The following is a 27123-nucleotide window of genomic DNA, read 5'->3' as shown; positions in this document are numbered from 1 at the left end:
AGCCAGACTGCAGAAATGTCCTAGTGATGAAAAATGGTGCCACGGCTATTGTGAGGGCTAATGAAAGGAAAATGAAATAGAATCCATCTTCCTTGCGAGGCACCTGTATTGTGCATCAAGAAATGAACACTGCCAATTTATATACAGTGTCTGGCATGACAAGGATGTCAGAAATGGGACCGATTTCATTTTATCCTACTTTACACTAATTCGCAGAGCTGAGAATTAAATCCTGGCCAACCCTTCGTTATCTATGCGGAGAGAGGGGTTTTGTCAAGGGAAGGTTCACACAAGGAATTATTTTGTCCTTCTGTAAAGAAATTCCTTTTCTTCTTGCTTTTAAATATAGAGAAATGCATGGGATAGGTGCAAAGAAGCTTATGGCATTTGCTCTGCGGCTTCCAAGTCCCTGGTTTTCACCTCAGCTTCCCACATATAAAAGCCCATTGAACTGTTCCCTGAAAAGCTGGTTCAGAATGAGTGTGTCGGAAGGTTCCTCCTGAAGTGACCTTTGATACTGCAAGTGGAGCTTCAGTTACAATGGGAACGCCACAAGTACTGGAGTGCACCCATGGGGCTCTTCAGAAAGAGACCCTGAAGATCATCTAGTCCAACCCCCTGCAATGCGGGAAACTAAAGCATTCATCGCTCCAGCAACATCTCTCTATTTCCTCGCATCCAGAAACACAAGAAGGGCTTTCACTCTTGCTAGAAGGTCCGCCTTGCCCTCACCGGTTCTGGAAGGCTCCTATAGAAGAGTCCTGTACGCACAGAGACTTTGCACCTGCCCACCATTAGGGGAAATAGGAAGCCCCAAACATATATTTTTTAAATGTCCTTTTCATGTTGAGATTCGTAGAGACACCATTGATCCTTTGCTGAAGAGGCTCGCTGATCTTTCAGACTTAATTTTAAACTTAATTCTCTCCTCTTAGGCAAAGATCACAAGAAGACCTAGCTGGTAGCCAGATTCTGTGCCCAGATTTGTAGGCACAGATCATCCTCTAGAATACAACAGCTTACTAGGGAAATGCTGAAGTCACCCTTTGGGGCGCCTCAGGGTAAATTTTTATGGTAGCCCAAATCTCTGTTGTACGGGTGTATGTATATATCTCAATTTTAACACATGAACTATTGCTGCAATCTGCTCTGATTGTATATTTTTATCTTTATGAACGCTGTTTTTATTGTGTTGTGCAAGCTGGTCTTTGACCGTAATAAATTATCTATCATCTATCTATCTATCATCCATGACAGATAGCCATCCAATCTCTGCGTAACAACCTCCAGTGAAGGAGAGTCCACAACCTCCCGAGGGAGTCGGTTCCACTGTTGAACAGCTCTTACCATCAGAAAGTTCTTCCTGATGTTTATCTGGAATGTCCTGGAGACGGAAGTTAATTGGGAGTGGGGCAAAGGAGGGTGCACACACACATGCAGAAGGTTCAATCTTTGGAACCTCTAGATAGGATTGGGAGAGACCTCAGTCTAAAACCCTGGCCAGCTGCTCCCAGTCAGTGTGGACAATACTGAGCTATTAGTATAGGGCAGTATCCTATGTTCCTAATTGTAATCAGTCTGGTAATACTCAGAAGCTTGTAACAGGCTTATAAAGAGGGGATTAAAAGGACGCTGTCAGGATACAAAGGGACATGTCCTGAATAATATCACAATACAACTGAAATCCTTACAAAAACCAATATGAATTTTCATGACTCATTCTGGTGAGATTTCTTTAAAAACAAAACAAAAAACCAGATTCCTAACTCAATTTAGGTCAGTAGCTATTTCAAAGTGACCAGGAATCTGCATCCCTCTGTTATATCCATCTTAGGGCATGTCTCTCCAACACAGACTCTTAATTGAAGGTTGCCATTCCCAGACATTCTATCTGAAATGTTTGGCATCCTCACAATTCTTTGAAAGCTCTGCTTGTCAAAACGCTTTAGAAGCAGATTTGTTTAAGATAAAAAATGTATTAACTGCATTAACTGTGGATGCTGAATACAATTTGAAAGCCTAATCAAATAAAATACATCGAACAAGCGAAAACAAATACAATTATTATTATTATTATTTTAAAAAAGAGCAGTCAGCAAGTTGGGGGTTAAGATCCATATCGGAAGTCCATTGGTAGGAGCCAAGGGGTTAAGGCAACAGGGCAAGGCCATAGATCAGAGGCAGAGCACCTCCTTTGCATATGCAAATGTTGCATACATATGAATTGGAGACCAGGTTAGGAACAAGTGATGTGGTCCTGTTGAGAAACAGAGCAGTGGTCCTCCCATGTGATGTGGTTGATTGGTGTTTCTACAAGGAAAATGGCTATTTGGAGGCACTGCACCCAGCCACCATTTCCTCTACATCAGCCATTGTTTTGTGGGCTTTGGCAAGGCAGTGAGTCCCACATGGGGGAGAATGACACACACACACACCGCTCCTCTCTTTGTTCTCTGCCAAACCTTGGCTACTGGCTGAGAAACTACTCAGGTGCTGGTAGTAAAATGACAGGCTTATTAACAGCCTTCTAGACAGATCTCTGGCACGGCCCCTAATACAGGCCTGAAGCAGGATTTCTCATAGCTCATGGGAATACATGGTGGTGGCGGCAGGGTTATGGAGGCTGGGATTAATTTAACAAAATGTATATTCGGGTTGCCATATTTGGAAAGGTGGAAATCCGACACAAAAGTTGTTGAGCTTTTGGCAAAATCTACACTTCCGACGTGGCTTGCCATACGTCCGGATTCTCCTGAACCTGGACATCTCAGCGATTCCCACCTGGACACGGTTTCCGATGGCCGAATCCTGGCTATGTCTGGGAAATTCTGGATGTATGGCAACCCTGATACCGCTTGAAGTGGTTTACTGTTTAATGGGACAGTGCACAGTCAGTTCACTGAGACTTAATGCAACATGCCTTTCACTTCAAAGAACATCTTCCCTTTGATGCTTGGGCAGCGCAAATACCCAATTTGTTAAAGAGATGCCTTATTCTCAAAAAGGTGGGGGGTGGGAGAGATACATTACATGAATGGGCTCTCTGTACATTTGAGAGTCCAGTTCACATGTTGTTGAAGTGCATGTGGAGAAGAGAGAAAGGACAGCCATCTATTTCTTTCATTATGTGAAGACCACCACCATTAGTAACATATGAATGGGGTTTTTATTTTGGACATCTACATCAGTGGTGGACTGGCTTCCAGCTTGTCAGATCTACTTTGTTTTTAGCAAAGGCTCCAAAGTGTACCAATGAGAGCCAGGTTTGAAAACCACAGATACTTTGTGTATTGGGCTATGTCTCCGTAAAATGGAAACTTATGGAATAGCAAGACCATTTGCAATTACTTTGGTAGTGTACACACTGCACTGGGGTCACCAAACATTTCGGACTAGTGGGCACATTTTGAATTTTGGGAGAGTGCTGGGTCCGCCTGTTATGTATGCAAGCATTGTAGGCCAAAGCCTGGCTGTATGCATGCAATGCAGTCCTAGGCCTTCAGGCCTCCTGGAGCTCAGGAACTTCACCTGCATCACAAAAGACTGAGAGAATTCTTAAACCCTCCAATGACATTGTTAGTTGCTGGCAGGCAGCCAATCCCTGCTGAGCTAGGGCCAGTGTTGTGATTCGCTAATTGCAATATTAAGGTGACCTATCACAGGCGGCGTGTGATTTGCCTGGGCTGGCTTAAGCTATATATACTGAGCCAAGTGCCCCTGTTTGTCGTTCTTGTTCCTGATGTTCCAATAGTCCTTTTGTTAGCTGAATCTCGGTCTTGGGTCATGCCTGAACCCACCTACACTTCACCGCCAGTCATAAAATGGTGGCCCCGGGGAGGGGGGCGTGGTATTACACAAAATGGCTGCTGTGGGGCATCATGGCATAACACAAAACTGGAGACACAGCCATCTCTGATGACCTGATGCTTGCCATATCTTGCTGGTCCTGATTATGGAGATTACGCACATAGACACACTGATGCTGTTTGTATCTGATAACAGATATTCCACAATAATGTGAAAAATATACAAGATAACCACACCACTCTCATTTCACAGAAGCCACTTAAAAGGAAGGCTTGGAGAATTCTGAGCACTAGTTTGTTAAGCATTGCTGGGAATTATAATTCTGTGAGGGCTAAAATACAGGGCCACAATTCTTTGTGGAAAAGAATGTGTTTCAAATGTGCTTTAAAGGAGCAGTGGGCACACAACCTTCCCCAGAGAAGGAACTGAGTTCAAACATGACAGAAATCTGTCATGCCTCTCTACTTCTCTGCCTCTCTATTTAGGCACGTTGCTCCAAATGTGCCCTTATTATACTGTTTCCCTTGTCATTTTTGTACGAAGCCTGTTCTGATATAAAGTTCCTGGTGGACCTTTGAACCCATCTCTGGCAGAGCTTGGAAATTAGACCGAATGAGAGTTCTCCCCCCCATAAAATTAAATACAATAAATGAGCATAATTAGAGGACTCTATTTCCCTCTTGGGATATACTAGTGAAATAAAGAACCCACTTTCATTTCACAATTGTGGTTTGGTGTTGCTGTTGTTTTTCCTCAGTTGTCACCAGATCCCTTGATGGGATTATAGGTTTGGAATATACAGTTAGCGAAACATGAGCTCTTTTAGTAGCTGAGTTAATAGTCGAGAAAGACTATAATGAGTAGAAATATTTCCTATCGTATTCACTCACAGCTCAAAGCTATTTTTTTCCTGCTCACTCCACATGAATGTCCAGACAGCTCAGTCTGGCTTCCACAATCAGCAGTATTACTATTAAGCTTCTGTGTACAAAGACATACCACTGTACGTTTTGTCCATTCATAAATTGTATTGCATTACAGAACGTTACAGCTTGATGAGCTAAAGAACCATAAAGAGACGAGGATGAAGAATGAGTAATGGCTCGTCTTCAGTATAAATTGACAGACTGCTATGCGGAATGCCCGTGCAACTGAGAAACGAAACATTGCTTGCTGAAACGCAACAACTGTATGAAGAACAAGCATTCAGCTGTTTGCCACATATCTAGATCTCCATCAACTCACCTTACCCCGATTTGATGCTCCATGTAACATGCAGAGACATCTAGTGGCCAAATAAAGCACACAAGTACCAGCTACGGAGAGATATAAAGAGCCATGACCCACCATGATGTATCTGACCAATGGGCCCTCTAAATATCATCTTGCTCCTGATATACCTAACCACATACCGTCCAACACAATGGCGACCTGTTATGTACTGAGCTGAATCCTAGAACAATAGGATCCAGAATGCAGAAGTCTGATCGGTCCGCAGGAGCCGCCCAATCCAGCTCCAGGTGGAAGTGAATCAGCGACCTGATTGGCCTGCAGGAGCAGCCAATCAGGCTCCTGGATGAAGTGAATCAGCAACCTGATTGGCCTAAAGGAGCAGCCATTCAGGCTTCTGGAGCAAGTGAATCTACAACCTGATTAGCCTATGGGAGCAGCCTGGAATTAGCCAATCACACAGGGCCCATTGTGTAAATCATGTATATATTGCTAGATGTTTTGGGGAAAGTTTCATTCATTGTTACTATGAGCTGAATAAAGAGCATGAAATTCACACTCGACTCTGAGTATATTTCACGGCCCAAATCCAGGATGTCATCTTCCAGGTCTACAATCCCATTCGAGTCACATGACACACGCAAGATCGCAGACCTAGAAAAAGTGCTTTTTTAGGAACAGCACCCCAAAAATGCACATTTTAGGGCACAGTGTGAAGATCATGGATCTGGAGGGGAAATGTTTTTCTGGGGTGAGATCTCAATCCAAAATTGTGTGAGAGCAAGCTGTCCAAAATGGCTGCCATGCTCTCACAGGAAAAAATGGGATGTCCTGTTTTTTCCGGGACAGTTGTCGGGTTTGTAGCCAATCACTGCATACTGCAGAAGAGGGCTTCCTGAAAACAGCGTCATACCAGGAAGTCCATTCTGTTCAATTTAGGAATTGGGCCTTTAGTATGGTGGCACAAACCCACTGGAACTCCCTTCCATTACAAATCAAACTGGCACCATCTCTATTATCGTTTTGGTGCCTATCTTAAGTTCTTCCTTTTCCAATATGCCAATTAAATTGGAGATTTTTTTATGCAACCCTTCATCTGTATTGGACTTTAAATTGTTTTTATATATGTATCTATTGTTGATGTTTTTCATTGTGAGCTCACTTTGGGGCGCTTTCTGATAAGCGAATGAAATAAATAAATACCCTGTGGGGTTATTAAATAGTGCCAATATATACTGTTGTATATTTCCGAAGATCATATTCCAAACCTGATTGTTAAAGCTATACGAGCACAAATGTATTTGCTGGTCTGCTATTAATAGCAAAAAGAGCTTACTTGGGGAACCCTTGGAATTGACAGATGTACTGATCTTGCCTCTATTCATTATTATGGGCCACTGCCCATGATGGATTAGTTCTGATGTTGGTAACTCAAAAAGATTCCCTTTTAAAAAGAAGAAGAAGCAAACATTCGTACTCAGACATGGTCCTGTTTAGACTCAAATCTATGCGAATTTGAGGCAGGCTTCTCTGGAGATAAGCTGAAATGAAATAGGAGTGGATGGATATGTATAATGATGTGTTTAGAGCATGGACAAACTGCTGTAAATTCAGGAAGCATGTGTCCAACCTATTTAATAGCAAATGAGTCAGCAGAAACAGCCATGGAGTGGAGGCAGGATTAGCTAAGGGTTACCTAAGGCAGCTCAGTGTTGGAGATGTGGCAAGGACAATGCCTCTCTGAAACACATGTCTGTACAGTGTTCTTTTACTTAACAGGTTTTGGGAGAAAGTGCTGGATTGTGTAACTATGACTGTGCAGAAAAGGTTAAATCTTTCAGCGGAAAATATTTTATTGAACTGTATATATCTGCAGTATGGAAATTATCAACGGGACAACGGAAATGGATTTTCCATGCGCTAATGGTGGCCAAGAGATTTGATATCGAGATATTGGAAAAATAAGGATACGATAACCCTTCAATCAATGGACTGACAATATGACATCACTGCTTACAGGTGCAAACTCCGTAACATTTGGAATGAGTTTATACAAAATGTAGTAGGCTATTAGCATTTATATAAGCGCTAGGACAATAACACTATACCAATTTATAAAAGAATGTATGGGAATGTCGTACAGTGGTACCTTCAGGTTACATACACTTCAGGTTACATACGCTTCAGGTTACAGACTCCGCTAACCCAGAAATATTACCTTGGGTTAAGAGCTTTGCTTCAGGATGAGAACAGAAATCGTGCGGTGGTGGCACGGCAGCAGCGGGAGGCCCCATTAGCTAAAGTGGTGCTTCAGGTTAAGAACAGTTTCAGGTTAAGAACGGACCTCCAGAACAAATTAAGTACTTAACCCGAGGTACCACTGCATATTGCTTTTTTTGGTATGTTTTCATTTTTATATGTATCTTAGCTGTCGTTTTTCTTCCTCTCACTTTTCCTTCTCTCCCCCCCCCGCCCCGTATCACTTTATTTCTTTTAACTGAAATCACCTTAATAAAAACTATTTCTGACCACAATCCAGTAATGCTAAAATTAAGAGGAGAAAGAAGAAAAGAGTTCACAGAATAAAATACAATGTTAAAAACACAAGTAAAAAATTAAAACAATAACCCCCCCTTCCAACAAATACATTTAAAAGTCTGTAGAATATTAATCAGCCAAAGGCCTAGTTGAAGAGGAACATTTTCTCCTGGTGCCTAAAGATCTATTAAGAAGGCGCCTGGCGAACCTCCCTGGGGAGAGCATTTCACAAATGGGGAGCCACTGCAGAAAAGGCCCGTTCTCGTTTTGCCACCTTCTGGACCCCACATGGAGAAGGCGCACCAAGGGCCTCAGAAGATGAACACAGAGTGCAGCACAGTTTATATGGGGAGAAGTGGTCCTGGAGGCATTGCGTTTGCCTGTATTGTACTTGCAATGGGGAGTGGTAGCTTCAGTTCCTTGGCGGGTTCAGGTGCATAGACTCTGGTGGCTCTCCTATCCCCTGGAGCAAACTTGGGGATGCTGGGGGAATCTGTTACTGCCAACAGAGTCTATTTCACGGGTGGATGGACATCGTTGGATTTCACCCATGATCATGGGAATAAATAAATTCATTCATTAAATAAATTACCACATTTGTTAAACAAATTCCTACCCTGTCCTTCCCATTTGCTAACCAGTTTTATTTTAAGATTATTCTTGCTACAGCTCTCTTTACACAGGCACCCTCCTTCATTGCCAAAGGGCCCATAGCCACATTTTTACATTAATAGTCAAAATGTATTGTTCTGGAAGCCCGTTCGGCTTCCGGAATGTTCCGACAACTGAGGCGCTGCTTCTGATTGGTTGCAGGAGCTTCCTGCACTCAAGCGGAAGCTGTGTCTGATAGCCGGCTTCCGAAAAACGTTAAAAAATCAGAACACTTACTTCTGGGTTTTCGGCGTTCGGGAGCTAAAGCGTTCCAAAACGGAGGCGTTTGGGAACCGAGATTTGACTGTACGTTTTACATAAGACCATCAAATGCAACTGCAGTTGTGTCTCCTAAACTCAAGGGCAATGCAGCCAAAAGGTCTCATGTGATCGTTCCACCTACCATCCCCTCCTCCTCCACTTGCCCAGAGCAAGTGCCCAACCTATTTAACAGCAAAAGAGTCAGCAGAAACACCCACGGAGATGAGGCAGAATTCACAAGAAGAGTAAAACAATATCTCTATTATGACCAGTCTTGGCTCTGAGCCTGTTATTTATTTATTTTCTGGCCCATCTTATGTCTAGTGATCCCAGGGCGAAAGACACAATGTGGCGTGCAAGGTTCTGAGTTACGCAGAACTCTTCCTCAGGCAGGGTGCTCAACAAATATCAAAGGTAGGAGGATGGGGTGGGAGGGAATGCCGATCAGAAGGTTGGCGGTTCGAATCCCTGCGACAGGGTGAGCTCCCGTTGCTCGGTCCCTGCTCCTGCCAACCTAGCAGTTCGAAAGCACGTCAAAGTGCAAGTAGATAAATAGGTACCGCTCCGGCGGGAAGGTAAACGGCGTTTCCGTGCGCTGCTCTGGTTTGCCAGAAGCAGCTTAGTCATGCTGGCCACATGGCTCCCTCGGCCAATAAAGCGAGATGAGCGCCACAACCCCAGAGTCATCCGCGACTGGTTCTAACGGTCAGGCGTCCCTTTACCTTTACCTTTACTACGAACATTATACGCGGTATGATCCCCATGAGTGCTGGTTTACTGTAACTATCATCCTAATAAATACTGTTTTTACCACCCCTCTGGGTGTGATTTCAGAGGACTAACACATTCGCCTGGATCTGACTTTACCACAGTAGCAGCAGAGCCGGTACAAAGCATACCATCTGTTATGTACTGAGTTGAATAGGATCCAAACTGCAGCAGTCTGATTGGTCCTAGAACAATAGGATCCAAAAGGCAGCAGTCTGATTGGTCCTAGAACAATAGGATTCAGAATGCAGCAGTCTGATTGGTCCTAGAACAATGCAGCAGTATGATTGGTTGGCAGGAACCACCCAATCATGCTCCAGATAGAAGTGAATCCACAACCTGATTGGCTTACAGTAGAATTCCGGAATTAGCCAATCATGTGTAGCCCATTGTGTAAATAATGTATATAAAGCAGATACTTTGAGGGGACTTTCATTCATTCCTCCTCACCACTATGAGCTGAATAAAGAGCATGAAATCACTTTGCGACTCTGAGTATATTTCACCATCTCAGTCTTCTATGGCAAAATGCTCCAGCAGATTCTAGCCCCATATTCCCTCTCCATTCTCAGGACAGGGTAATTTAATTTATCAAGTAGCTCAGCTCAGATCTCGGTCTGACAAAAAGCTCCCTTGTTCTAACATAATATCTCAGACAGAGTGAAGATCCCCCCCTCTTTAAAAGAGAGAGAGAGAGAAAGAGTTCCCGCAGCGTTATCTCTTTGAGCACCCAGGGCTTGAAAATCTTCAATAAGGCTGAAACATGGAAATGTTTTACTTATGGGGAGGGGGCGTCTATCTTTTTCTTTTCTTTTCTTTACTCTAATGGCCTCCTGCCGCAGATGTAGGTTGCATTCCATGAATCCAGGCGCTTTGTGATCTATTGTTGCTTGCAACGTCCATGGATTGCGGGGGTGCTCTTGAAAATGTTCTGTGCACAGCAAGGGGACACTTCTGACATGCTCTCATTCATGTGTCTCAGCAGGACCACTCTCTTGCATCGCTTGTGAGCCCATTTGGATAATGTTATTCCTACACATCCACATTCTTTTGCCAGAGACTCTTACCTGCTTTTCATCATCTTCAGGCCTGCTGCCTAGGGGGTTGTTGTCACATCAAATTCCTGCTAATTTAACGCACCGCTTTGGACTGCCTTTGATTCACAGGATTTGCTGAGGTGTGGCAAGGGAAGGAAGTGATTTAGTATATATTAAACATCTGTTTCCCAAAGTGGTTGATATTGCCCCTCCCCTGTGGGGTAGATGGGACTGTGCAGGAGATGAATAAAGACCTAGGGGTCAAAAGAGTGTTTTTAAAAAGGGCCAGGTGAAGGGAAAGAAGCTTATAAGGCATCGCACAAAAAAATTAACTGAGAACTACGTGCCTCGGAAATAAAGGGCGCATCTTGCTTTTTAGAACAATTATTTCCTACTGTGCCAAAGAATAATGCTAACACTCCTCTTTCTCTCTTCCAAAGATGCAAAGATATCAAAACAAGCTGCCTTTTGGAAAACCTCCAAGGATTGTTGCTTGATAAATGTTGATTATACATTGATGTTTGTTGACTCACATTCCCAAGAACTGGGGTTGGGTGGGGTTGATGACAGCTTGATAAGTTTATTAGAGGGTCAATGAGCTCAGAGGTTTGGGAAAGCCTGATCTATGCTTTTAATAGTATTCAGCTGTTATCCTGCCACCTCGCTTATGATAGTCAAACTGGGATCCAATGAATCATCTGTAACACAGGTGCTTACTAGTGGTGGGGTTGATGCAAGATATAGAACTTGTAGTTTTGTTTCAAACCTAGGAGGCTGATACAAACAGCTTCTTCTCCCTTCCTCCCCTGTTGTGCTAAATGATGGTTTAATATGCAGCACATAGAGGAATTGACCTATGAGGAGCAGGGGTCACCTCTATAGACCAGACCGAGAGCATATCTGAAATGTTGCTGTGAATAAATGGATAACATCTCTGGAACATGGTGAGAGCTAAGAATTTCCAACAATCCTTTTTTAAAAATGAGAATTAGGTTTATCATGTCCCTTGACTTCTGATAAAAGATCTTTGCATGACTTGGAATAATTTTCATGAAGCTATTGTGGCGTGCAAGGGTTAATCACTTTGATGAGCAGATTAAATCAACTACAGAGCTTTGGAATCAACTAATCAACTAAAACTGTTCAGCTGAACCTACTGCTTATTGATGATGGCAAATTTTAATCAGTAAGAGGTGAGATTAAGGACCTCCTTCTAGTTCTTTAAGATAATTTTGGCTCTGTGGTGTTGCTAAAATAGAAATGAAAAGTCAGCATTATATACAGTGGTACCTCAGGTTACATACACTTCAGGTTACAGACGCTTCAGGTTACAGACTTCACTAACCTTGAAATAGTGCTTCAGGTTAAGAACTTTGCTTCAGGATGAGAACAGAAATCGTGGTTTGGTGGCGCGGCGGCAGCAGGAGGCCCCATTAGCTAAATTGGTGCTTCAGGTTAAGAACAGTTTCAGGTTAAGAACAGACCTCCAGAACGAATTAAGTACTTAACCCGAGTTACCACTGTACAACCTTTTCTTCTAACAATAGGTGGTGGCTTTGGTTTATTAAATTTGCAAATTATTTAAATATTGCTTAATATAGGGCTAAACATCAGGTTTATGTATTTTGTGTTTTTTTCTGTTGTGATTTTGTGTTGTAAACCACCCTAAGATCTATGCCCTACTTGCATCAGAGCTAGAAAAGGCAATTCAGTTTCTCAGCAAAAGGCCATTAAATGAATGTAGAGACATTCCCGTAGCTCAACTGCAGGGCCCTCTCCAACAATATTAATCTCGTCACATCTGAATTCATCAATACCACAGCAAAAAAGAAAGAAAAAGGCACCGTTCACAAACAAGCATTTAGCAACATGCCAAGCAAAGGTTCTCTTCATCATTCATTTTCTTGGCTCTTTATGTGTGTCGTGTACAGATGAACAATGACTTACTTCAGTATGTGCCACTTTCCCATATGTCATTCAATCTCATTTCTGCAATGATCTGCATTCTTTTTTTAAAAAAATCCACAATTATGTGTTTTTAAATGCAATTTTATCTCAGAATAATAAGTTCCAATCTGCACATTGAGTTTCGATCCGCACTTTAGTCTGAGAGATGCAGGCCACATTCACACCCTACATTTAAAGCGCTGTTGTTGTTTAGTCGTTTAGTCGTGTCCGACTCTTCGTGACCCCATGGACCAGAGCATGCCAGGCACTCCTGTCTTCCACTGCCTCCCGCAGTTTGGTCAAACTCATGCTGGTAGCTTCGAGAACACTGTCCAACCATCTCGTCCTCTGTCGTCCCCTTCTCCTTGTGCCCTCTATCTTTCCCAACATCAGGGTCTTTTCCAGGGAGTCTTTTCTTCTCATGAGGTGGCCAAAATATTGGAGCCTCAGCTTCAGGATCTGTCCTTCCAGTGAGCACTCAGGGCTGATTTGCTTAAGAATGGATAGTTTGGATCTTCTTGCAGACCATGGGACTCTCAGGAGTCTCCTCCAGCACCATAATTCAAAAGCATCAATTCTTCGGCGATCAGCCTTCTTTATGGTCCAGCTCTCACTTCCATACATCACTACTGGGAAAACCAATAAAGCGCTATGATACTGCTTTAAACAGTTATGGCTTCCACTAAAGAATCCTGGGAGCTGTAGTTTGTTAAAAGGGCAGAGAGAGTTGTTAGGAGGCCCCTATGTCCCGGGAAAAATAAGGACACATGAAGGGTATGGAGCTGCAATTGTCAGAGTTCCCTAGGAAGAAACAACTCTAGCAACTGTAGCTCTGTGAGGGGAATCAGGGTCTCTGAAGAACTAAAACCCCCAGAATTCTTTAGGGAACCTGTGAGTGTTCAAATCCCCCTCATACCACCTTAAACAGCCACAGCTCCCCCAAAAGAATGTATGGTGTGCGTGTGGCTGCAGCTTAGCTCAATTCACAACAACGTTCCCAAAGACTGAATTCCGTAAGCATGCCTAGTGCCAACCTGGTGCCCTCTGGACCACAACTCCCATCAGTTCCAGTAGTTGATGGGAGCTGTAGTCTCCAGCATCTGGAGGGCACCAGGTTTGGGAAGGAGTAAGGCTACAACACTTGAAGACCCTTTGCTCAACTTCACAGATTTATTCCGGAGTCAAAGGGGCTGTAAGTAAGAATCGGGGTGATTACACTGGGAGCACGTTTTCTAATCAAAATGCTGAATGCGTCAAAATCAGCTAAGCCCCTATAGGAATTGAGAGCCACTGCTTTACAAAAGGAAAATAATACACACTAGGGAAAGCACTTAGATAATTGAAGTGTTTTGCTTTTATCTACATGTAGGGATGTCGGAACATCCATGTACTTTCTGCTAATGGATAGTGCAAGTATGTCGATATAATTGCTACTGTGGAAAGAAGCCAAAGCAAACCCCAGTCTTCTCAAAGAGATGGAAATGGCTTTTGCACTTAAAATCTGTTGGTACAGGTGTCTCTTGGGGAATGGACTTTAGAGTTCTCTTTACCCACAGATACGGATGGGGAAGATACGCAGTTCAGTTCGCATTTAAAGGGAAAGCTACATAATTCGCATTTTCTGAAACAATAAGCGAATCGAAATGCAGCCATCCTGCAAAAGGCGTGTTTCTCTGCATTTTGCAGTGCAGTGAACACCAGTCAAAGAATGTGTACAAAAAACCCACACACGTTAACATGTGCATATAAAAGCTGAGGCAATTTCAATCTGTTTTAGTGTTCTAAGTTTTGTATGCTTTAAAGTAGGGCTCTAATTTTTTCTTGATTTTGTTGTTTTATTTTTTTCCCGTAAACCGCTTTGAGGTGTTGTTGTTTTTTTAAAATATAAATCAAGTGGTGTATGAATGTTATGAAATAAATAAACATATTAGGGGAAACAGCATACAAAGGTACCTCGGGTTAAGTACTTAATTTGTTCCGGAGGTCCATTCTTAACCTGAAACTGTTCTTAACCTGAAGCACCACTTTAGCTAATGGGGCCTCCTGCTGCTGCCGTGCCGCCACTGCACGATTTCTGTTGTCATCCTGAAGCAAAGTTCTTAACCCGAGGTACTATTTCTGGGTTAGCGGAGTCTGTAACCTGAAGCGTCTGTACCCTGAAGCGTATGTAACCCAAGGTACCACTGTACAACAATGCATTATATGAAGGGAAATGGCTTGCCCAAATGTGAACCTGTGACCTGTGACCTGGTGCCCCAAACCACACATTTTTGGGCACCGCGATCTCATGCAACACACACGTCCTGCCATGATCTTGTGTGTTTTTGAGCGCATGGCCCCCGGAATCGGGATGTCCTGGACAGTTGACGGGTATGTGCCAACTGGATCACCAATTGGAAACCAGCTGGGGAAAATGATCCCAAAATCAGGATACATACAGAATGCAGGGGAAACACAATACAACGCCGGCCAAACTTCTCATCCGCATGCCTCACTCAGCTCAGAGTACTGGTACAACTGTAGGGCAGTTCAAAAAGCCATATAATCTACTTTCATTACTGGAGTCAGTGACTTGGGGCTAAAAGACCAAGCTGCATCCATGTCTGCTTTGGGTTGACCTTGTCACAGTGCCTCATCGAGGTAATGAGGACATCTGAGATATGCCCAGTAGCACAGCATTTCCCTCTCGCTCGCAGCTGATTCAGAGCACTGCAGCATGTTTTTGTCTGGTCGCTTTACACAGCTACGATCACATTACGCTTGCCCTGCTTTCTTTAAGTTGCCTGCCTGTGAAAGTTCCAGAGTGTGCAGTTGTGTGCCATTTTTGAAACTCGGGAAGATCACAGACCCTGGATAGTTTCAGTCCCTTGTAATATTCAAGGCTTGTTGGTAGAGCACCTATTGGTAGAGGATATGTTTGTTGTGTTTGGTTTTAGTGTTTCTGTTGTAAGTCAGTTTGGGTCACTTTCATGAGTAAAGCGACAAGAGTTAATAATACAGGCACCTCCCCAATTGCTCCCCAATTGCTAATTGGAAGCCGTGGAAGCCCCATCGGACGTTCGGCTTCCAAAAATAGGTCGCAAACCGGAACAGTCGCTTCCAAGTTTGCGGCGTTCAGAAGCCAAAACGTTCGAGAGCAAAGCTGTTCGAAAACCCAAGTACAGCTGTATTTTCTCTCTCTCTGGCAGCCTCGGCATGCTGGCTGGTGTTGATGGGAGTTATGGTTCCCAAACACCTGGAAGGTACCAGGCTGGTGAAGGCTGCTGTATGGATAAGAGCCGTGCGTTTTTTCTGGGGGGACGCATACGCCTAAACATTTTGTGAAACTAAGTTTGGCCTCGTTGAGGGGCAGTATTTCAATATGAGTAGGAAAATGAGAGTACCTGAAGGAGTAATTGAATATAACATTATAAAATGTCAAAGGAAGAGGCCAGGGTCATCTCATCTTAGACCTCTTGGCACCAACACAAAAGAAGACAACTTCAGTCAGCATCCATGAAGATCCCAGGAGAGACATCCTGCCTCTCTCCACCTGGCCAAGGGCAGGGCCTGATGGGCCTCATAAGGACTGCTGCTGCCACCCAGGAAGACTCGCCTGCTTGAGTGCCTGAGGGCCCCGCTCCTGCCTCTCTCCACCTGGCCTAGGGCAGGCTTCCTCAACCTCGGCCCTCCAGATGTTTTTGGCTTACAACTCCCATGATCCCTAGCTAGCAGGACCAGCGGTCAGGAATGATGGGAATTGTAGTCTCAAAGCATCTGGAGGGCCGAGGTTGAGGAAGCCTGGCCTAGGGCGAGGTTTGACAGGATCTTAATAGCTGCTGCTGCCCAGGAGGACTGGGGTATTTTGGGGAAAGTTTTACTGGGAGTTGCTGCTGTTGCTGATTTTAATCTTTATTTTAATTTTTTAATCTGATTTTAATCTGCTGTTGCTGATTTTGTGTCTTTATTTTTATGTGGAAATTGTTTGGTTTGGTTATGTAGTTTTATTTATTTTTATGACTACTTTGCTATGTTTGTAATTATGTAAATCTTTTCATATTGTAAGCTGCCGAGCATTGTTTTAACTGTGGAAAGGCGGCATACAAATGATGATGATGATGAGAGTAGCTGGGGAAATCCAGCTAGATGGGTGGGGTATAAATAATTTATTATTATTATTATTATTATTATTATTATTATTATTATTATTATTTATTATTATTAACGTTGTGGGGCTGAGTACGTGGTGAATCCTGCTAAAGAAATCACCCAGCACCCGGAGCAGGGGAACAACTCCCAAACGGTGGCTGCCATGGCCATGAACACTCTGTCATCACGCTCCCGCACCATCTTCACCGTGACCATTGAGCAGAAAATGTGGAGTAGTAAACACCATTTTGCATTCCAAGCTGCACTTCGTAGACCTTGCTGGTTCAGAAAGGCAAAGCAAGACCAAAGCAGTAGGTGTTGGACTGCGGGAAGGGATTAGCATCAAGGAAGCATTCCTATGCCTGGGGAATGTCATCAGCGCTCTTGAGGAGGAAATCAATAAGGGCAATGATAGGGGCTGCAAGTTAACACGCCTTTTGCAAGATTCCTTGGGAGGCAATAACCACACCTTGATGTTTGCATGTGTGAGCCCAGCAGCTTTGAACTTCGAAGATACTTTGAATACCCTTCACTATGCTGATAGGGCCAAAAAAAAATAAAGAACAGCCAATAATGAATATTGACCCTCAAGCAGCAGAGTTGTGATTTGGAAGAGGTTCTCGCAGATGAACAAGTAGATTTGAAGGACAGCTTGGACCCTGAAGATCCTCCTTCAGTAACCAGAGGAGACACTTCTTCCAAAACACCACCTACCAGAGAGAATCATGGCTCCATGAGATCTAGGGGAGAAAATACTAAATGCTACATCTTTTCTGCACTGACCAGATTTCCTCCATAGGCTGGTTCAAAGCTAAACACCTGACTGAATCATAGAATCATAGAGTTGGAAGAGACCACAAGGGCCATTGAGTCCAACCCCCTGCCAAGCAGGAAACTGGAGCCAGCTGGGTGGATTCGGGATTCTCAGCTTCATCCAGCCAGATCTCAGAAATAATAGCCAGGTTGGCAGCCACAGATTCTTTCAGAATTCAATGGCAGATTGATGATGTTCCAGCAACCTGACATTCATAAGCAGCAGCTGAATGAATACGGACAGCTGGTCAAGGTGGAGGGAAAGCTGTTCCCTGCTTCAAGGCCTATTGCCACCTGGCCTAAGGGTTGGGGCCCACACTTACTCTGAGCATGTCAAAAATGTTTTTAAATGTTTAAAATACTTGTTAATCTATGGCATGGGTCGGCAAGCTAAGGCCCATGGGCCGGATCAGGCCCAGTTGCCTTCTGGACATAGCTGTCAACATTTCCCTTTTTAAAAGGGAAATTCCCTTATTCCAAATAGGATTCCTCACAAGAAAAGGGAAAAGTTGACAGCTATGCTTCTGGATCCGGCCTGTAGACGGTCCAGGAATCGCTGTGTGGATCGTCAGCGTGCACGTTCTTTCCCTCTTCCTTCCTCTCCCTCACATGGCAGCGGCGCTGCCTCCCTCCCTCCCTCCTCCTGGCTTCTCCCTGCCCTGCCTAGAGGAGGAAGGGGGCTGGGCTTTGTTGGTGCCAGCAACAGCAGCGCTCAAGCGGCCGCCATTTTAAGTAGCCCCTCTCCGGAGCCCCTTCACACGCCGCTCATCATCCCTCCACCGCCACCAGCCCCTGCCGCTAGCAAGACACAGGTAAGCAGCCAGTGGGGCTCTTGCATCATTCCCCCCCAAAAAATATAGTCCCGCCCCCCCCACAAGGTTTGAGGGACAGTGGACCAGCCCCCTGCTGAAAACGTTTGCTGACCCCTGATCTATGGTGTTTTAAATGTTTTTCTTGTTTTGTTTTTTTGCGCTGTTGTGCGTGGGATGGACATTTGTTAGGGCTGGGGATTAGTTTAGTTTTAGTATAAATGTAATTCTTATTATTTCAATTTATTGTCTTGTTGATTTGCTGTATAGTTTTATTTTGTTTTAAAGGGGAGAGGGTATGAGTCATGGGGGTGCAGAGATTGTGTGAATGAACTTAGTCCTTAGCTTATATTTTTAAGCCGCTAATTTGTTAATGTTTTTAATATTTTATAGATTCTAAATGCCGCATCGATTTATTAATCATGTGACTTGCCGTAACTGTGAGGTTTAGCTTATTTTTTAGTTGCTGTTTTGTTAAGTTTTTCTAAATTATTTTTTTATTGCAACTGTTTTATTGATCTGTTAATTATTGTATACGATGTATGCTGTATTCATGATGTGCTATTATGTTTTATTATGTTATGGTTATTTGTTGGTTGTAAGCCGCTTTGAGATTCATTTGACTGAAAAGCGGCATAGAAATACAGTCAATCAATCAATCAGTACCCCTAAACATTTTTTTAGGGGGGGGGAAGCACTGGCTAAGAGTATTCATTTCGAGCACATGGATTCCCTCTATTTAATGCGACTGGTTTCCTGATTTGCATTTGGTGACTTTGTTTATGTGTTTTAAAAATTATTTACGTACAATTTTTGCATTGCATTTAATGATAATTATATGCCTCCCCCTGGTGCTTGTTTTTTTAAGTCCCAGCATGCACTTCTCTGCCCCCTTTATTTTCTGCTCTTGTCATCTCATCCCGCAACACATTTAATTTTCCATTCAAAGGAAGGAGGACAAGCCCAGCATTTTCAAACTGGTGAAGTTGCCTGCTAAGATCTGAAGAGCTGTGTATAATTAAGGCTTCTTGTGGGAAAGAAATATTGGCCAATTTACATCTAGCTACTGTAACTCAAGAGGAGGTCATAGGCAGAAGAACTCCCCGTATCCTGCCTTCATTTCCCTCCTACCCAATCTAGCAAGAACAATTATGCAGCTGTTCCCAGACTCCATACTTCTGTAGGCTGCACACAGCACAGAAATGATGGTGTCTGCTTATTCTACAGGCTTATCCATACCTTTTGCCCTCGCTTTCTAGGCACAGGTCTGCCCCAAGAAAAACAAGTAATCATAATCATAATTTTATCATTTATATCCAGCCCATCTGACTGGGTTTCCCCTGGCACTCTGGGTGGCTTACAGCTTATAAAAAAATAATAATAAAACACCAAACATTAAAAAACAAAGTATACAGACTATAAATAAACTAATAAGTCAATAGAAACTAACAACACCAACAACAAACAATTTACAATTATACCCAAATTAAAAGAAATGCCAACCCAAGCTAAACATTTAACCAACTCCAACTCAACAAAAGCAAAACGGAGAAACCAAAATTAAAACTGTTTAAAACATTTTGAAACATTTTAGCAAGTTGCCCCAACACAGGGGTTGTTCCAGCAACGTCCCTCTGGCCTCCCAGAGCCTCTTTTGGTTGTTCAATGCGAGTGTGGGCCCTGCCCCCTAGGCCAGGTGGAAATGGGTCTTGCAGCAAGGAGCAGTCTTCCTTCCAGCACTCACAGCAGCCACACACACATTGCTTTCCCTGTGAAAACCTGCTCTTTACTGCTGAATCGGAGCAAACACCCATCTACAGAAAGCCCGAACTCCCATTTGCTCCAAGGAACTAGTACATCTCACACAGTGACATATGAATGCTTTAAATATCGGCACTCTGCTCCTCCAGATTTTACTGTGTTTATTTTTGATTAATATCCTGGTTTGTGAGCAATGGTTCGCACTAGCCGCAGTTTACCATTTTCAGATAGAACAGCAAACTGTGGTTTGTTTCAGATTGCAAATGGAAGCTACTGATTTCCTCCCTCCAAGTACAAAGGAAAGGGGAAGAGGAAGGGGAAACACATGGCCCTGCGGCTAGCTGCAACTCATGCATGTAATGATCAACTGTGGTTTGTTGCTGTTACTCTTCACCATGTACACCATATCCCAAACCTTTCACAGTCACTCAGTCATAGATTGTGCGTCTACCTGCTGTTAGATCAACATTTAGAAATCTTCTGGTACTACCATATTTTTCTGTGTATAAGACAATATTTTTATTTTTTCCTTAGAAATAATTTGCAAAAAAATGCAGCAATGCAGTGACCCACCCCCCCAAAAAAGCTCAACAACTCTGGGCAATCTCCCAATTTTTTTTTGTTGTGGTCCCAAAAAATAGGGGTCATCTTATACATGGGGATCTGTTATACATGAGAAAATATGGTTGTTTAAAAGAAAGAAAGAAAGAAAGAAAGAAAGAAAGAAAGAACGAAAGAAAGAAAGAAAGAAAGAAAAAGAAAACAGTAGCAGTAATTTTTAACCCCTCATATATATTACCTAGGTCAAACCTTTGTCGTTTCCAGTATGTCACTATCTTAGGATATTTCCAATAAACATGGAGCAAGCTTGCCTTTCCTTCCATGGGGAAACAGAGAACAGTTAGACAAAATACGTATTGTGGCCTTGCATAGAAATTAGAAGCCGTACAATAAGGTACCATACTGACAGGCAAACTTGATATTAACGGTAATTAACGTGAAAACAGTTGGCACACTTTCTTTGAAATTTTAAATAGCCACTGTGTGGGGATGGTGGGTGGGATTCGCACCTGTGGCACACAGGGAGAGAATATTTAACCCTTTGACCATGATGAAAATTGGTCCGCTCAAAGATATTGGCCCCGGGAAGCAAGATGTGATTGGCATCAACTGAATAGTCAGTGGTTTAACCAGATTGTGATGCTGCAGTAAAACAGTCATATCACATTCTGTCTGCAAGAAATTACATTCAAAGCCATTTTCTTTTGCAACGGGGGGAATATAACTTAATGAACAGCCATCACTGTAGATTCATTCATATTAGCTGTGCATTAAATATTGTCTCTGTCATCTGAATCCCATGTCCCTGTCCTCTCCCACTTCCTTGATATGACTCGCTATGCTTAGCAAGCAAACACGTTTCCAGATTCTAAAACCGAGGCCTGTTCTGCTGGCCAAGCAACCTGCTCTGGTTACTAGCGGCACAGCATGCCTTTTGATAAGGCAAGCAAAAATACTCCTCTCCCCTCTTCTTCCCTAATGCAAAGGATTGCTGACACCATACATATAAGACGAAACCAGGTGGATTCTACAATACAGAAATACACGTTCGGAGCACAGAATAATTTGTTCTCACATTAAGTCAGTTTCTGCAGCCACACATTTATTTGCAAAGAGAGCTCTTGATCATCTTGCAGAGCTCTTGATCATCTTGTTTACATTTGCAGAGCAGTAGACAAGATACCATATTAAGGCACACAGTCATAAAAACAAGCAAACAAATCAAACTGTTTGGTCAATTTACCTACAAAATCAAAAAACCTGGTGGCAAAAAAAAACAAGCCCCAACACCACTTGCCTTAAGCACAAGTTGTAATTTTTTAAACCTCTGTAGTTACTAGCTGTGAGAACTCTGCTTTCAGTTCATTCAGAACTAGCCCTCTTCAGCCGTGGCTGAAAATTGTGAAGGGGACATAGATGTCCTGCTTTTACTTACGACATACCTATTTTCATTGGAGACATGTTGGAGGGTATGGAGTTAGCTGACCCCCAAGCCTTCTGAAGGCAATCCTGTATAGGGAAGGTTTTTTTAATGTTTTATTATGTTTTTACATATGTTGGAAGCTGCCTAGAGTAGCCAGGGCAACCCAGTAAGATGTGTGGGGTATAAAAAGTAAAATGATCATTATGGAATGAGACATCCCTAATTTCATCAGAGAAATGTTGGAGGATATTCATGGTGCAGGGGACCAAAGTGTTTGGCAGGTCTCGGTTCAAATCTCTGCTAAGCCATGAAGGAAATTGGGTGGCCTGGGAAAAGTCGCTCTTCCTTAGCCTCCCAAATTGGTATTCCAAAAGTGGGCATTGCTCCATGACATGTCCACAAAACAAAACGGTTCCGCGATCGCTTTAAACTATGCTACGTGGAAAAGGATAAAAACTTGTACTGTTGGATCTGGAGTGCGGCAAGGGAATGGGCTTAGCTTTGCTATGCTTGTTTTGAAACTGAAGTGAAGTTATGTCTCCCGCCCCAACATTGGATTAATATTTATTGCTTTCCACCTCCATTTCTGTCGCCCTTTTGCAGTTAGGAAGTGACACAAGTAAGTTACAACAGGATGCTTATTTCTGGTCCCATTCCCAGACATTCCTCTCCAAGTGCTCTAAAGGACAGATTTGGACACTGCCATTTTGACAGAATTAGTCACTTTGCATGCTCTCACCAGTTTGTCACCCAATATCCTTTCATACATATATAATTATTAATAGCATTCCTCCCCCAGAAGCACGAAGTTAGATTTTTTAAAAATACATCAGATAAGAACCTTAATAGATCTATTATTTAAAGCTTCAAGCAAAGAAAAACATTTTTAAAACCCCACATAACCTCTGCAGCAAATGTCCAACAACAGCTATGCAAGAACCTGGCTGGTTTTGGAGGGGGAAATCAGACTAAAACACTCTGACTGTTTGCAGCCTTGCTGTGCCTGAACTGACAGGGGTGAACATTTGGCTTACAATTGTTCTGCTTTTCTCATCCGCCTCCTTTGAAAGCTGAGGCTGTGAACTAGACTTCAGGACAGTGTGGTAAATATAATTCTGGCACTTACCCACAGCTATCCCTTCGCAGTCTGACATCATGTGAAAAGAAGTTTCCTTTAATGCTTCTCAGGGGGAAAAACCGCAGGGAAAAATAATAGCACCAATGCAGAACTCGTTCCTCCGTCAGGGCACGCAGAAGAAATGTTAGCCAAAGAGAAATAATTCTTTCTCTCTCTCTTTTTCTCTCTCTTCTTCTCAACTGTACCCAAGGAGTTTACACAGCAACCAGTTCTGGCTCTGCCTTCTCATTATGGGATGTAAAGATAAGAATGTGCTTTTGTGCCAAAAGAGCACGCTATTGGTGGATAAATTTGTTGACATCCCTCCCCTTCGAACAGCTTCCTCTTTAATGTCACTGTGGCACATTACAGGCTCGAAAAGGCCATGGAATATTTATGAAAAAGGCTTTTAAGAACTACGGTGGGAATCCAGGCTCAAGTGCCCACTGAAATAATTATGATGTGGAGAAGCTTGTAACTGGGTCTTGTTTCCAGGGCATTCCTTGTTGCATAACATGTGACTAATATTCATGTACTTGAGAGAAACTGAAAGTAGGTCTCTCTCTCTCTCCCCCCCCCCCCACTTCAGTGTTCATAGGTGTGGGAAAACCTTGTCAGCTAAGGGCCAGGCAGATTATTTTTGGGAAGCATACAAGCAGAACATGGAGGCAATTGCCAAACTCCAGCCCCAGTAATTAGTATTCAGAAATGCTCTGCCTCTGAATATGTAGGTTCCATTTAGCTATCCTGGCTAAAAAACCCCAGCAACAAGTGCTCCATGAATTTGTTTGATTTCCTTTTAAAGTCATCTAAGCCAGTGATCACCGCTGAATTTTGCAGCATCAGATCCCCTAAGCTAGTTAAATGTGGTGCAGAGAAGCATGCCGTCTATTGCTAATTGGCTACACTGGTGACATGAAGTGACGGAGAAGAGCCACCTTCAGGCTACCAGCTCCACCTTGCAGCTGAAAATGAGATCCACATGGAACCTTCCAAAGCAGCAGGGACTGTGGAAGACACACTGTCAAACAGTCCAGATAAGCCATCCAGGTCAGCGGGCTACTCATGAGTAAATTGTCATTGCGGCATCTTTATGGCAGAAGACCCATCAGACATAGGATATCGTTCCAAAACCCTTCACTGCATGGGGTCTCAATATGTGTGGACATAACTTTCAAAGAATCATAGAATCGTAGTGTTGTAAGGGACCCCAAGTGTCAAAGTGTTGGTGCTGACCTTTAAAGCCCTAAACGGCCTCGGTCCAGTACAGTGGTACCTCGGGTTAAGTACTTAATTCGTTCCGGAGGTCCGTACTTAACCCGAAACTGTTCTTAACCTGAAGCACCACTTTAGCTAATGGGGCCTCCTGCTGCCGCCGCGCTGCCAGAGCACAATTTTTGTTCTCATCCTGAAGCAAAGTTCCTAACCTGAAGCACTATTTCTGGGTTAGCGGAGTCTGTAACCTGAAGCGTATGTAACCTGAAGGTACCACTGTATACCTGAAGGAGCGTCTCAACCCCCATCGTTCAGCCCGGACACTGAGGTCCAGTGCCGAGGGCCTTCTGGCGGTTCCCTCACTGTGAGAAGTGAGGTTACAGGGAACCAGGCCTTCTTGGTGGTGGCACCCACCCTGTGGAACGCCCTCCCATCAGATGTCAAAGAGAAAAACAACTACCAGACTTTTAGAAGACATCTGAAGGCAGCCCTGTTTAGGGAAGCTTTTAATGTTTAATATATTGTTGTTATTTTAATATTCTGTTGGAAGCCACCCAGAGTGGCTGGGCAAACCCAGCCAGATGGGCGGGGTATAAATAATAAATTATTATTATTATAATCTCGTCCAACCCCCTGCAATGAAGGAATCTCAGCGAAAGCATCCATGACAGGTGGCTATCCAACCTCTGCTTAAAAACCTCCAAGGAAGGAGAGTCCACAACTTCCCAAGGGAGTCCGTTCCAGTGCCAAACAGGAAACAAGTTCTTCCTGATGTTTATAGTCGGAATTTCCTTTCTTGTAAAAGTCTGGGGGGTTCCTGGTTTAAAGAAAAGGAGTCAGGGGTATAGCGGCAGTATCATCATTACATACCATCACGTGGTCCTTTCCTTCCGCCCTGCCTAAGGTAACAGAGCTGCCTAAAGCAATTATACTAATGTAAGTTCGATGCAAGATTTGCACTGATGGACTGCACCACATCCTTGGCTCTCATTTGAAAGCTGGAGTAATATTGTGCCTGGGAGTAATCGTACTTCACTGACCTAGAACGAGGGATGAATTGTTCTCGCTCAGCCTGCATTTATCTTTCCCAACAGAGGGCACCCAGAGTGATTGCTTTTGTTAATGAAGTCTTGCGTGTGTAATTTTCTGTTTGATTGAAGTATGCGCTCAAATGTGCAGCTCTGTAGGAGCCACTATCTGGCCCAATCAGAAACACCACATGCTTAAAGTGATATATATATATATATATATATATATATATATATATATATATATCCTTTCTGATTTATGCAAGTTCAGTTGCTCCCCCACTTCCCCTGCCCCCCCCCGCACTGCTACTTCTTTCCCAGGTCAAGGGAGAAGAAGATGTTAGCTCTGCTGGGAGTCGCTAGACCAGATAGCAAATCAAAAGAAAGTGGAGAGGGATATAAAAAATGGCATGTGCTTGGGTCTTTTTCTATTTATATGAGCTTATAAGGGACTTGGGTGGCGCTGTGAGTTAAACCACTGAGCCTAGGGCTTGCTGATCAGAAGGTCGGCGGTTCGAATCCCCGCGATGGGGTGAGCTCCCGTTGCTTGGTCCTTGCTCCTGGCAACCTAGCAGTTCAAAAGCACGTCAAAGTGCAAGTAGATAAATAGGTACTACTCTGGCAGGAAGGTAAACAGCATTTCCGTGCGCTGCTCTGGTTCGCCAGAAGCGGCTTAGTCATGCTGGCCACATGACCCGGGAGCTGTACGCCGGCTCCCTCGGCCAATAAAGCGAGATGAGCGCTGCAACCCTAGAGTTGGTCATGACTGGACCTAATGGTCAGGGGTCCCTTTACCTTTACTTTACTATAAGGAGCGCTCAGAGATATAAAGAACAAGAGTAGTTAACATACCATTCCTAGGCGGTTGTTAATACAGTGGTACCTCGGGTTACAGACGCTTCAGGTTACAGATGCTTCGGGTTACAAACTCTGCTAACCAGGAAGTGGTTGCTTCAGGTTAAGAACTTTGCCCCAGGATAAGAACGGAAATTGCATGCCAGTGGTGCAGCGGCAGCAGGAAGCCCCATTAGCGAAAGCACGCCTCATGTTAAGAACCATTTCAGGTTAAGAACGGACCTCTGGAACAAATTAAGTTCTTAACCCGAGGTACCACTGTATATGTAAAAGCATGTGCAGCAAATAGCTTGCTCTCTAAGCAGAACTTTCCAAACTGTGTGTTGCAACACATTAGTGTGTTGGCTGCAGTGTGTCGGTGTGTCGCACGAACGCTCCCCACGCTCCTCCTGGGGTTGGATAGGGGTTAGTTTAACCTCCGGTTTACTAATGATGCATGTCTAAAAAGTGTGTCACCAAAGTTTGGAAAGCTCTGCTCTAAGCAAAGCACCCATTCCCTTACCTCTTAAAGTCCTTTCATTCTTACATCACCCCAATTACATGGTGGTTACGTTCCAGTGCCCCACATGCATACGTGAAAATCGCTTAAGTGGGGAACACCTTCTAATCATCCTTTAAACACACTCTCTCTCCAATCTAGACCTATAATACTGTATCCAAAAATATCCACAACTAGAATTGTGGGGCCGGCAGGAGGCTGAAGGACATGCAGGAAAGCTGCTGCTGCGCTACCCCGCAATCTGGGTGGGGAAGCTGATCAGCCTAAACCATTGGCGTCGCAACGGGGGAGGGGGTGCGCCCGGGTTCCACATCTGGGGGGGTGACAAGAAGGCGCCGCAGCAGCCGCATGTGGGGGATCCTCCGTTCGCAGCTGCAGCTGTGAGCAAAGGATCCCGGCACCGTCCGTACAGCACTGCACTGCTGGCAAACCGCTGTGTACAGCACATGTGTGGTGGCGCTATGTACAGCGCATGCATCGTACGTAGCAACACCGCACATGCGCCCTATGTAGCGACGCCCTGCCCCGGGTGTCACGACGCCTTCGTTCGCCCCGACCTGAACAAAGCCCTGCTGCACTTGTGATCTCTTTGGGGCTTGCTCTGCCCTCAATGATGTCCTCTTCAGGCTCCAGGGAGGGTCTCCTCCAGATTTGAATCACAGTCACACGTGAGTC

General features: G+C 43.8%; 1 protein-coding gene across 3 annotated transcripts in view; it reads right to left on the bottom strand.

Moving 5' to 3' along the window:
- The window catches only part of EML1 (EMAP like 1), a 130242-nt gene extending 106978 nt beyond the window's left edge, over nt 1–23264 (bottom strand). The window contains exon 1 of one of the 3 annotated variants that reach the window (XM_083612471.1): nt 22861–23264. In XM_083612471.1, the coding sequence (XP_083468597.1) occupies nt 22861–22891 (31 nt within the window). In that variant the 5' untranslated portion in view covers nt 22892–23264. The remainder of the gene's footprint in view (nt 1–22860) is intronic. The other 2 variants (XM_083612470.1, XM_083612467.1) reach the window with 2 other exon arrangements.
- Nucleotides 23265–27123: the final 3859 nt, after the last annotated feature.

Source organism: Podarcis filfolensis, assembly GCF_964270895.1.
Source record: "Podarcis filfolensis genome assembly, chromosome: 1".
Lineage (NCBI taxonomy): Eukaryota > Metazoa > Chordata > Lepidosauria > Squamata > Lacertidae > Podarcis > Podarcis filfolensis.
This window is presented reverse-complemented; position numbering and strand designations above follow the sequence as displayed.